This window comes from Malus domestica, chromosome 09 (genome assembly GCF_042453785.1).
Source record: "Malus domestica chromosome 09, GDT2T_hap1".
Classification (NCBI taxonomy): domain Eukaryota; kingdom Viridiplantae; phylum Streptophyta; class Magnoliopsida; order Rosales; family Rosaceae; genus Malus; species Malus domestica.
The window spans coordinates 14,950,777-14,963,508 of record NC_091669.1 but is presented as its reverse complement, the minus strand read 5'-3'; the positions used below and the strand labels follow the sequence as shown (position 1 = coordinate 14,963,508).

The window sequence follows — 12,732 nt, the reverse complement described above, 5'->3', positions numbered from 1 at the left end:
ATAATTATTGTACTTTGATGTACAATAGATGCCTTCAATAATTCAAACGACATTCAATAACTTTGACAACGTACTAGACAAAAGTCTTTGCACAACAAGACACTTCAATTTATTACTAGAAAATACTAACATAGTACATTTAAAATTATTACATAAAATAACAAAACAACACATTTAAATTTAACACAAAAACACATTAATACACCAACATCATCAACGATCGGCGCCATATATCCTCAACCAAATCCTTGGAGAGTGTGCCATGACCTTGAGGACTTTGAATTCTATTTAAACGTCTCATATACTCACTCAATATGACCCTATCATGTCGGGTGTCATATGTGGTAGTAGCGAGATATTCAACATCTCTTGCCATAGCTTTCGCATGTGTATCATCATCCACATCTTCGTCGGAATCTTCTTCAATTTCGATGTACTCATATTCCACAATCATGTTGTGCAAAATTATGCACATCATCATGATTGAATGGAGGTCTTCGGCATGCCACAATCATGCAACCCCTCTAACAATGGTCCATTGAGCTTGTAGGAAAATAATATATTTATAATAAAAACACTTCTAACAAAAACAATACAAGCAAAAGTGTTTCCTTCCAAACGAGCCCTTCAACCAGCCTGGTCACGTGGTGGGGATTAAGATGAAATTGACTTGAGGTTCGTTTTCTAAAGTGTATAATGTTAGGGTTCATTTAAAAGTGCTTTTAAAAAAAACCACCAAATTTGTACTTCTTGTATGAAACACTTCAAAGGCTTTTCCAGGATCCACTTGATTTTTATTAAGGATTAGTTTTTAAAACGTTTTCACCAAAAACGCTTTCAATCATTTTCCATACACTTCCAAAACAAGCCATTTGAGGACTTGGTTTGGCGTCCACAGTGAAAGTTATTAAACCTTGTATTTCCTATTGGTTTCTGATTGGCGGTGGTTTAAATCTGTAACACCCTATTCCCTCTTATCACCATCCAAAGAAAAGTGGCCAACAGGAATTTGAGGTCTCAACAACTAATTCTGGAAAAAAAAATGGCTACAAATCATAAAAGAGTGAATTTTGACAATCATACAACAGTAATTCAACTAAAAAAAGTTACAGACGTCGGAGTAACATCCCGGCCAAATCGCTTTTAATGTTTTAAGTTAACATGATATTCTGAAAGGGATACGAAAATATGCAGCACATCATCAAAACCGAACATCTCCGGGCAGTATTGGCTTAAGGCCAGGACTCAGTCTCGCTCACTTATAGCAGTCAAGTGCTCATCAATCTCTTCGGTGGACAGCACTCTGAAGACTGGATTCTCCTTTACCACCACTCCAACCTGAAAATGGCAATGGAAAAGTACCATACATTTTATTTGATAAAAGTTACTGCTGCTGCAAATGCATTATAATATCATCACCATCGCGATACTCAAAATTTACCATATATTAAATTCCCAGTTACAAAGGGTTTGGCATATAATGCCCAAATTTTTACGCATTTAGGGGCGTGACATTGATAGAAATTAAGATATACAAAACCATTAAACATAGGATATTGAAAGTAACTTTGCAAAGCAGTTTTCCAGAGAGATCTCACACAACGACAATTTTTACCCTAGAAATGTAATTAACAGTACAGACTCCTGAGTAGTAGATAGTACACTTCGAAGGTATACGATGCCCAACTGGAAGCAGGTCGCTACAGAAGATGCCAAACTAGATTATTTTCAGACCCTCTTAGGCTCCTATGGAAAATGGAAGACTGAAGGGAAACAATTGACTTGGATCTTCAGAGGCCTATGGAATAAAGCACTTATGATCCCAAAGTAATAAATTAAATTGCCTTAGTAAAAGTTATGTGATATACTGTTAACACTCAATAGAGTGCCATGTCAGGACAAGGTAAAACCTATGTGGGAATATAATGTCATATCATACGAGCAATGAAAAGTTTATTACCGGTATGTCAATAATGCATTTAAGGTTCCCATCACAAAACAGTAAAACTTCGAACACTATAAGGGGGGTTTCAAATACCTCAATTTCAGTGGCCTTGAAATCCTCTTGCAGAACTGATTGCAGGGCAGAAATACAAGTCTAAAAATGAAACAAATATGCGAAGTTAGAGAAGGAACCCAAAATAGCATTATTATTATTATTATTAGCATTGACATTCCTACTCTTGTTAACTATGACATAATCATAGTTCAATAGCTAACAGCCATCAAAATCTCCAGAATAAATTTAGTCTAACAATATAATATCTTATGCACCCTGTTCAAGATATTTTGATAAGAAACATCTACCTGCACAGTCTCGTCATAAGAGAATGAAGGTTCATTCTTCATTTTCTTCTCCAAGAAATTAATGGCCTCTTGCTCTTTCAATCCAGCACTTGTCGCCTAAGATGCATAATAGTTGATCAGTTGAGAACTAGAACCATAGGGCGATGCTCTAAAACAGACAGATATAACTATGGCAGAGTAGAGCTAATAGTGATGTCTCAAGATAATACATTGTTTGATGTCTCAAGATAATACATTATTCACTCTTTGTTGAAACTATCTACATATTACAGTGGTGCAAATTAACCTTTGTGCTTTCTATAAATGGAAAAGTATGCACTAAAGAGGGAAAAAAACTGAATGAGTGTCTGTTAATGAGAACCAAAATAGGGGTTGCTGCATACTTGAAACTTGTGGAGGTTCTGATGAAAAATTCATTGATATTGCATATTTTGAGTTCTTCATATTGAGCTAATGAAAAGAAATATTATTGGCACATTACCTTGTGACCAAAATAATGGCCAGCTGGGTCGCACTTGTAGAGCTGAGGTCCAACCTCTTCATCAATACCCAAAACCATAGCCACTACGAAAGCAAACATAAATTGTAGACAAATGATAGCATCAGTGGAAGTGCAAAGGCAATTCATCAAGTTATATAGGGTGGATGATGGAAGAGAAACAATTAATATGCATTATTGCATGATGTACTTTTATGCAAGACAAAAAGGTTATTAACTGCCATAGGAAGGACTGGATACTGACCTACTCCCAGTGGTCTCATATAAGCATGTTGAGTATATATTTGTGATTTGTCTGCAATCCTGTCATACAAATGATATCAATAAAAGGTCCAATTTGGTGTCAGTCCTTGCTCTAAGACTTTGAGTACTTTTAGAGAAGATTTCCCCCTGCTGGGGAGAAAAATGCTTTGCTTTTGGGCATTTTAATCTAAGATCCTTGCCTTGAGATAACAAATGAGAACACATATGCCAACCAAAAGAGGATCACCTAGACATTGAAACCAAAAAACTTTAACCTCAGGAAATGATTCCCTATCTTTTGACTAGAAGTCGCAAATCCCTTGAATTCTAAGCTTAAACAGAAAATGCAATTGCCATGACCTCACTATGAATTCTTGGCCCCACACCAAAAGGAATCTTGGTGGTGGAATGAGGAGGTACAAACAAAGGTGAAGGCTAAGAAGGAATGTTGTAAAGCCTTATACAAAGAGAGGACCGATGAAAATGGTGAAAGGTATAGAAAAGCGAAGCAAGAGGCGAAGAAAGCGGTCAGAGAAGCTAAGTTAGCGGCTTACGACGATATGTATAAACGACTAGATACCAAAGAAGGAGAGTTGGATATCTATAAACTAGCTAGAGCAAGGGAAAAGAAGACAAGGGACCTAAACCAAGTGAGGTGCATCAAGGATGAGGATGGAAAGGTTCTTGCTACAGAGAACGCGGTTAAAGACAGATGGAGAGGTTATTTTCATAATCTTTTCAATGAAGGACATGAAAGGAGTGCTTCTTTAGGGGAGTTGAGTAACTCAGTAGAGTGTAGAAACTACTCTTTTTATCGTCGAATCCGGAAGGAAGAAGTGGTTGTAGCTTTGAAGAAGATGAAGCATAGAAAAGCAATAGGCCCAGACGATATACCAATCGAAGTGTGGAAAGTTTTGGGAGAGACAGGTATAACATGGCTCACTGACCTTTTCAATAGGATTTTGAAAACGAAGAAGATGCCAAATGAGTGGCGAACGAGCACTTTGGTGCCTATCTACAAGAATAAGGGCGACGTACAAAATTGCATGAACTATAGGGGTATTAAGTTAATGAGTCATACAATGAAGCTCTGGGAGAGAGTCATTGAGCATAGATTGAGGCAAGAGACACGGGTTTCGGACAACCAATTCGGGTTCATGCCAGGGCGCTCAACCATGGAGGCAATCTATCTCTTACGAAGATTGATGGAAAGATATAGAGATGGGAAAAAAGATTTACACATGGTCTTTATAGATTTGGAAAAAGCGTATGATAGGGTCCCAAGAGACATTCTTTGGAGGATCTTAGAGAAGAAAGGAGTACGAGTAGCATATATCCAAGCTATAAAGGATATGTATGAAGGAGCAAAGACTGCCGTAAGAACTCATGAAGGACAAACCGAAAGCTTTCCCATAACTGTAGGATTACATCAAGGCTCATCCTTAAGTCCTTACCTTTTTGCGTTGGTAATGGATGAGTTAACAGGACATATTCAAGATGATATTCCTTGGTGTATGCTTTTCGCAGACGATATAGTGTTGATAGATGAAACTCAGGAAGGGGTAAATGCAAAGCTTAACCTTTGGAGAGAAGTGTTGGAATCTAAAGGTCTTCGCCTAAGCCGATCAAAGACAGAATATATGGAGTGCAAGTTCAGTGCAGATGGAGGCCAAAACGAGTTAGGGGTGAGGATCGGAGATCAAGAAATACCAAAGAGTGACCGTTTTCGTTACCTAGGATCTATCTTGCAAAAGAACGGAGAATTAGATGGAGATCTCAACCATAGAATACAAGCTGGATGGATGAAGTGGAAGAGTGCATCTGGCGTGTTGTGTGACCGCCGTATGCCACTGAAGCTCAAGGGAAAATTTTATAGGACGGCAATAAGGCCGGCGATGCTGTATGGCACAGAATGTTGGGCGGTGAAGCATCAACACGTACACAAAATGGGTGTAGCGGAGATGAGGATGCTTCGTTGGATGTGTGGGCACACGAGAAAGGATAAGATTAGGAATGAGGATATCCGGGGTAAAGTAGGAGTAGCCGAAATTGAAGGAAAGATGAGAGAAAATCGGTTACGGTGGTTTGGACATGTGCAAAGAAGGCCTACTGACGCTCCGATTAGAAGATGCGACTATGGGACAGAGGTTCAGGGCCGAAGGGGTAGAGGAAGACCTAGGAAAACTTTGGAAGAGACTCTAAGAAAAGACTTAGAGTACTTGGATCTAACGAATGACATGACACAGGACCGAGCACAATGGCGTTCTAAGATTCATATAGCCGATCCCACTCAGTGACTTGGATTTTCCAAGTCTCCAACCGAGAAGTTTTCCTCACTCGAAAAATTAAGGGAACACTACCCCAACCTACATGCTCCACTCAGAAAGCTTCAACATACAAGCTTCAACAAAAGAAAATTCAAAGAACTTAGCGAAGAAGGCTTTGGTGTATTTAACACAATACGTTGAAATGAAGGAAAACTTATTTATTGATATCCCCGATAAGCTACAAATATGTACATATACATGAGTCAAAATAAACAAACAAGATGGAGCCTTCACAAAGGTTGCTTAGGAGAAGTCTCAGCAGTCGGTAGAGCCCCAGAAAGAGAAGGCATCGGAGGGGGATCATTCGGAGCCTCAGTACTGGACAGAACCCTAGAAGGATGAGGCATCAGAGGTTGATCATTTGGAGCTTCATTACGCGGTACAGCCCCAGAAGACGAAGGCAATAAATGCCTTTGGAACAAACCCACAAATCTCTGATGATCAAGTAAAACCTGACCATCAGTTTCCTTCATCTGGTCAAGCTTCCTCTTCATGTTTGTAGCATAGTCATGTGCGAGCCGGTGCAACTGTTTATTCTCATGCTTGAGCCCTCTAATCTCCTGTTTGAGACTCATCACTTCGGCCGCCAATGATTCAACTTGGCGGGTTCGAGCAAATAGGCGTTGGGCCATATTAGACACAGAACCTGCACACTGAACACTGAGAGCCAGTGAATCCTTAACAGCTAACTCATCAGACCGTTTGGAAAGTAGTCTGTTATCTTTGGGAATGAGAAGGTTCCTGGCCACCACCGCAGCGGTCATATCATTCTTCATCACGGAATCCCCAACGGTAAGAGGACCAGTAGGGGAGACGAAGGATGGGCGCCATATGTTGTCTGGAGAAGGCGGGGCTGCCTCTTCAACAAGGTTCAAGTCAAAACGACGGTCGGAGGGGCCAGACATTTTCAAAGGTATTGAAGAGAGAAGAGGTCGGACAAATCAAGATCTTAGAAGTGCAAGAATGGAGCTTCTACTGGTGGAGATTCAAGTGTGCTTTGGAACTTAATGCCAGCCCCTATAAAAAGCTGCACTCGACGGAGCTTCAGACATCGAAGAGGCGCCTGCTCAGAAATCGAAGAGGCGTTTGCTTTCTCAAAAGCTGGGCTGCTTAGAGACCACGAGGGTTGATCTCATAAATCGAAGAGGTGTTTGCTTTCTCAAAAGTTGGGCTGCTCAAAGACCACGAAAGCCGATCTCAGAAATCGAAGAGGCGCTCGCTTCCTCAAAAGCTGGGCTCCTCAGAGACCACGAGGGCCGATCTCAGAAATCGAAGAGGCACCTACTTTTCCAGCCTTGTCAGCACCTGTCACACGCACACTCAGCTTTGCAGAAATTATGGGTATTCTGTCGAAGACTTCTGGGGAAGTAGAAAACACATGAATCTTACTGTCCAATCACCCACTTCCCACACGCAGCAATAGCTCATGGGTACCACAGATAACTTTGCCAAAGTTCTCTGCCAAAGTTGAGCACGTGAAGCTTGCAGCTCCCACTACATCGCTCTGACCAAGAAGGGTAAAAGAATAGCAAAGAAACAGCACTAACAAAGTTTAGACCTATTACCTACAAGGGTAAAGGAACAGTACCACTGTTGGATAATTGGAAAGTCCCTGTGTGTCAACCTCTGTGCCTCGTGGCAAGGTAGACTAGCAAACATGCCCAACCTTTACTCACATTCGAGAAAACACTCCCAATAAGATTGCTTGCTCCAAAATCGAAGAGGCACCGTCCTCCGAATCTCGAGAGCCAGACTCCCAACATGACTACTTTCTCAAAAATCGAAGAGAGGGTAAAGGAACAGTACCATTGCTGGATAATTGGAAAGTCCCTGTGTGTCAACCTCTGTGCTTTGTGGCAAGGTAGACTAGCAAACATGCCCAACCTTTACTCACATTCGAGAAAACACTCCCAACAAGATTGCTTGCTCCAAAATCGAAGAGGCACCGCCCTCCGAATCTCGAGAGCCAGACTCCCAACATGATTACTTTCTCAAAAATCGAAGAGACACTGCTCCCCGAATCTCGAGAGCCAGACCCCCAGCATGATTGCTTTCTCAAAAATCGAAGAGGCATCGTTCTCCGAATCAATCGAAGAGGCGCTCGCTTTCTCAAAAGCTGGGCTGCTCAGAGACCACAAGGGCCGATCTCAGAAATCAAAGAGGCACCTTCTTTTCTAGCCTTGTCAGCACCTGTCACACGCACACTCAGCTTTGCGGAAATTATGGGCATTCTATCGAAGACTTCTGGTGAAGTAGAAAGCACATGAATCTTACTGTTCAATCACCCACTTCCCACACGCAACAATAGCTCATGGGTACCACAGATAACTTTGTCAAAGTCTCTGCCAAAGTTGAGCACGTGAAGCTTGCAGCTCCCACTACATCGCTCTGACCAAGAAAGGTAAAAGAATAGCAAAGAAACAGCACTAACAAAGTTTAGACACATAAATTTTGAAGGTCTAGCTACCATATTATTACCCACAAGGGTAAAGGAACAGTACCACTGCTGGATAATTGGAAAGTCCCTGTGTGTCAACCTCCGTGCTTCGTGGCAAGGTAGACTAGCAAACATGCCCAACCTTTACTCACATCCGAGAAAACACTCCCAACAAGATTGCTTACTCCAAAATCGAAGAGGCACCGCCTTCCGAATCTCGAGAGCCAGACTCCCAACATGATTACTTTCTCAAAAATCGAAGAGACACTGCTCCCCGAATCTCGAGAGCCAGACCCCCACCATGATTGCTTTCTCAAAAATCGAAGAAGCATCGTTCTCCGAATCTCGAGAGCCAGATACCACATACCACTTTTTCAAAGTGCTCTGACAGAGTTAAAACATGTGAAGCTGGCAGCTCCCACTACCGTGCTATGACCAAGCAGGGTAAAGGAATAGCATTACTACTTGTTGTTAGGGAGACTCCTATATATGTCGACCTCCATCCCCAACGGACATGCAGACCTGCAAAAATGCTCAACCCTTCCTCATATCTGAGAGGGCACTCCCAACGAAGCCTTTCGAAATATTCAGCTTTCTTTCCCCCCGATAATACCTCTGCAAACAAGCTATACTAGAGCAAGAATATCTCATATCATCAGGGTTAAAAGCAAGAGTATCCCATATCATGCTTTTTCCCTGTCTTTTCCTTTGGCCTTGTTTTTACCTGCAAGACAAGGAGAAAGAGAGCAATCAGTCAACACTTGAAATCAAGCTCCCAGCCAGGAACTGACAGCCTGGAACCCCTTACCTGATTACTTACCTGGCATTGCTCTCGAGTACTCATCTTCAACATCTTATGTTGCCAGGGAAGATACCGCATCTGCTTGAGGAACAGATAGGGCAAGTGCGAAGGATACAAGGAAGCATGTGGAGACAAGCGTAACAGCACACGTGCCGATCCATCCATTACTCTGTCAAAAGCAAAAGTATCCCATATCAGCAGGGTCGAACGTACTCTAGATTTGATGGACTTGTTTTGACCCTCAAATTCTTCAGTCGGCCTTATACTCTGGAGGAAACCAGAAAACCCTCCAGCTCAGTTCAAGAATAAGCCTGTGGAAAGTTACTTCTTCAAAAGCAAAAGTATCCCATATCATCTCTTCTCATTTTTCTTCTCTTTATCCTTCATGCTGCTGCAAGATGGGGAGAAGGTGAACAATCAGCCGGAGCTCTGATTGCTTACCTTGTCTGTCACCTCTTTCAGCAAATCCCCTAGCTCGGCGACTTGGGGGACTCCTACTACATGGTTTGTATCGCGCTTGACCAAGCCTGAAACTACAAGTAAGCTTCAAGTGAAATTGATACATTACCTTGTGCATCTCCACCAGTTAAAGATACCACCCCTGGATGGAGGAAGAGTACTTCCAGAGAAGCTGCCACATCTACCTATGAGACAGATAAGGCAAGTCGATACCACACTCCGATACTTAGAAGTTTCGTGATTACGAGATCATTCTCCCACAACATTTCCTAATGTCATTTGTACTCTAATGTCATTTGTACTAAATCATTCACTTGTACTCACTAAAGGAGAGCTTGAACCTATGTACTTGTGTAAACCCTTCACAATTAATGAGAACTCTTCTATTCCGTGGACGTAGCCAATCTGGGTGAACCACGTACATCTTGTGTTTGCTTTCCTATCTCTATCCATTTATATACTTATCCACACTAATGACCGGAGCAATTTAGCGAAGATCACAAAAAGCGACCGTTTTCGCTACCTAGGATCTATCTTACAAGAGTACGGAGAATTAGATGGAGATCTCAACCATAGAATACGAGCTGGATGGATGAAGTGTAAGAGTGCATCCAGCATGTTGTGTGACCGTCGTAGGCCACTGAAGCTCAAGGGAAAATTTTATAAGACGGCAATAAGGCCAGCGATGTTGTATGGCACAGAATGTCGGGCGGTGAAACATCAACACGTACACAAAATGGGTGTAGCAGAGATGAGGATGCTTCGTGGGATGTGTGGGCACACGAGAAAGGATAAGATTGAGAATGAGGATATCCGAGGTAAAGTAGGAGTAGCCGAAATTGAAGGAAAGATGAGAGAAAATCGGTTCCGGTGATTTGGACATGTGCAAAGAAGGCCGACTGACGCTCCGGTTCGAAGATGTGACTACGGGACAGAGGTTCAGGGCCGAAGGGGTAGAGGAAGACCTAGGAAAACTTTGGAAGAGACTTTAAGAAAAGGCTTAGAGTACTTGGATCTAACGGAGGACATGACACAAAACCGAGCGCAATGGCGTTCTAGGATTCATATAGCCGACCCACTTAGTGGGAAAAGGCTTTGTTGTTGTTGTTGTTGTTGTTGAGGAGAAAGGAACTAGATTTTTAAGTAATGCAGGTATCACTTGCATACTTACATGTGAGAGAGAGAGAGAGAGAGTGACAGAGAGAGGCATTTAAAATACATCTCTACACAGACAGTTTGTAATGAAGTAAACCAAATAATAAGCTATCAGTTACGGCAACTATAGAATCAATGGGACCAGGGAATCCATTATGGTGTTCATCATACTACATATCCAATTAAGAGGAAGGGGTGAACAATTCTTACTTGAACTGGTAAACTCAACAAGACTTGCACAAAAAAATAAAAAAGGCCTAAATAAGTGCTAAACATAAAATGGATAAAAGTAAACACTCTAACTGAAAATATAATACAAGATAGGAATACTGACAAACTGTATGCTAAAAGTTCAGTTGTATTATAGGATAGCATAATAGTGTATAAACACTTAAGGTGATTACCATTTAGCCAACACATCCACAGGCATCTCGTATCCATATTTGAAACGAAACTCAGCTGCTTCATTCCTTGCTTGTGAAACGAGGGTCCTCGCATCAGCTACAAAATTACATGTCAAGAGGATGAACCAAATGTGAGTTTTTGAACTACAAAAGAACCGCACTTTCGCCCAAAAATCAAATGTTGGAGTTAGAGATTCCAACAAATTTCAAAGAAGAAGCAAAAAGGAAACCTGTCATGCCAGTAGCCAGCAACCCTAGGAACTTTGTGATGGGGAAAAGATGTGTGACACTTGTCTGATCCAAAAGCTTGTCCTGCATTAATTTCATGATGTATTTCCAACCAGCAGATATTCAGATCATGGTATAATACAGACTCAGTTATATTAATCAACAATACTCACCGGGACTTTCTTCTGAGTCACAACACATACGGAGTCCTTTCCCCGGACACCAATTGAGGTGATCCCAGCAGCCTTAACAGCCTTAAAAGCATACTCTATCCAATCGTCAAAAAACCAAACTCAGAACACAATCTCCTTATATGCTATTCAATATTGACATAAAAATTTATCTTAATGTTACACCCCAGGCACATAAAATCAATAAAATAGTGAGATTTAAGTTGGTAATTATCCTATTTTCCTCAGATTTCTAAGCATCCAACAAAGGGATCAAGTTCAATAGTCAAAATTAAGTCCACTATCTGCTCGTGACTCCAAGAAACCGAAACCCATACAAATTGAGCTACTTCATTTGACTGATGTATAAATTGAGCTAGCAAATTTACACACCGACCAGAACCCAATACAACTTCTATCCTTTTTCCTTCTCTTTCTAATCTGAACGAGATTCATAATCTTGAATTTCTCCCCTCTTATCCCCAGATTTCAGCATTAAAACAAAATAATAATAATTAAATAATTAAATGGGTTTTGATCTCGGTGACCCATAGAACCCTAAAAAACCAAAAACCCACAAATATGCCCTATTTGAGGAACTTCCCAAGATTCAAATCGGAGAAATCGCACAGGAGGTATTGGAGATTATCACATACCGACTTGGAAGAGACGACCTTCGGGTGAGAAAATCGTGATGTGGCGATCGTATCCGCCTCCGCTTCCTCGACTCATGCTTAAACTGCTTCAAAATGCTGAGCTTCTGCTTCTTCTTCTTCTTCTTCCTCTCTGGTTTTAGGGTTCCTCCTGCTTCGCGTATCAGACTGTAATGGCTACTGCGAGTCTGCGAGCGAGAGGGATTTTAATTAGAGGAGGAATCAATGAATGCTTTTTGCCCAAGTTAGCTGAGTGTTGAAATTCGATGAGCCATACGACGGCGTTGCATAGGGCGGGCTTTGCGTGGTGGATCTCAATGTTACTTGTATCTCATTTTTTTGGGCTGAGCCCAGAAAGTAAAGATGGGCTAAAACTTTGGACCAGCAAGCTTAAGAAAATACTTGAATCACAAGTCCAAATAAAAAGGTTTCCTCTTAGGACGTGTTTATTAAATAAGAAATGAATGAGAACGTAGAAATAAAAGAAAAATAATTGATTTGACTTCTGATATATAGGTATTTAATTATCTAAATTACATATTAATAAAATTCACTTTATCAACCAATAATCAATGAAATTACAATTATAACCCTTAATACATAACTAAAAAATGTGGAAAAAGAAAAAAAAAATGGGGTATTAAGTAATTTCGAACAAACCACTTTTGGCTTCTACTATCCTCTAAAATTAAAATATAAACCGTACCTAACAAAAACTGATCGCATGATATACAATGAACATACACAATTGATTGATTTTCCAAATCTTCACAAAGAGAATCCGAATATGATCCTCGCGTCATCTTCAATCAATCAAATGATCGAATATCTACTTGTCCTTAGTGCCAAAATTAAATGAATCCATCGCTTGTGGTAGGTCTCCTCTTTAGTCAACATTTAGAAATTTGACAGCCAAAAATCCAAACCTCGCTGGAGACGTAGACTTCGAAATAGGTATCACTCAATTCTCAATTCTCAAGTGGCATGCCACATAACTTTATGAATTTCTCAATTATAAACGGGAAGAGATCCTCTCTCCGGATCTCTC

The 12,732-nt window shown here is 40.9% G+C and overlaps 1 protein-coding gene across 2 annotated transcripts; it reads right to left on the bottom strand.

The window, feature by feature from the left end:
- Positions 1 to 1,008: 1,008 nt before the first annotated feature.
- Positions 1,009 to 12,096, bottom strand: LOC103453636 (proteasome subunit alpha type-6). 2 transcript variants are annotated; one of them, XM_008393190.4, is made up of 9 exons: positions 11,688 to 12,096; positions 11,035 to 11,129; positions 10,864 to 10,945; positions 10,634 to 10,730; positions 3,051 to 3,109; positions 2,789 to 2,871; positions 2,308 to 2,403; positions 2,039 to 2,098; positions 1,009 to 1,338 (listed from the first exon to the last, which is right to left on the bottom strand). In XM_008393190.4, the coding sequence occupies exons 1-9, from the start codon at positions 11,761 to 11,763 to the stop codon at positions 1,246 to 1,248; spliced, it is 741 nt and encodes a 246-aa protein (XP_008391412.1). In that variant the 5' UTR covers positions 11,764 to 12,096; the 3' UTR covers positions 1,009 to 1,245. The 2 variants fall into 2 exon arrangements, with proteins under 2 accessions (XP_008391412.1, XP_017192607.1); XM_017337118.3 differs by lacking the exon at positions 1,009 to 1,338 and adding an exon at positions 1,428 to 1,798 and having other exon boundaries at positions 11,688 to 12,072.
- Between the last annotated feature and the right edge of the window lie 636 nt (positions 12,097 to 12,732).

Excerpts from the sequence above, each read along its gene's own strand:
- LOC103453636 (XM_008393190.4), bottom strand. The coding sequence starts at position 11,763 with ATGAGTCGAGGAAGCGGAGGCGGATACGATCGCCACATCACGATTTTC. Across the intron at positions 10,731-10,863 it reads GCTGGCTACTGGCATGACAG|CTGATGCGAGGACCCTCGTT; the intron begins GTTTCCTTTTTG and ends GTAATTTTGTAG. Across the intron at positions 2,099-2,307 it reads CTTATGACGAGACTGTGCAG|ACTTGTATTTCTGCCCTGCA; the intron begins GTAGATGTTTCT and ends TTTCATTTTTAG.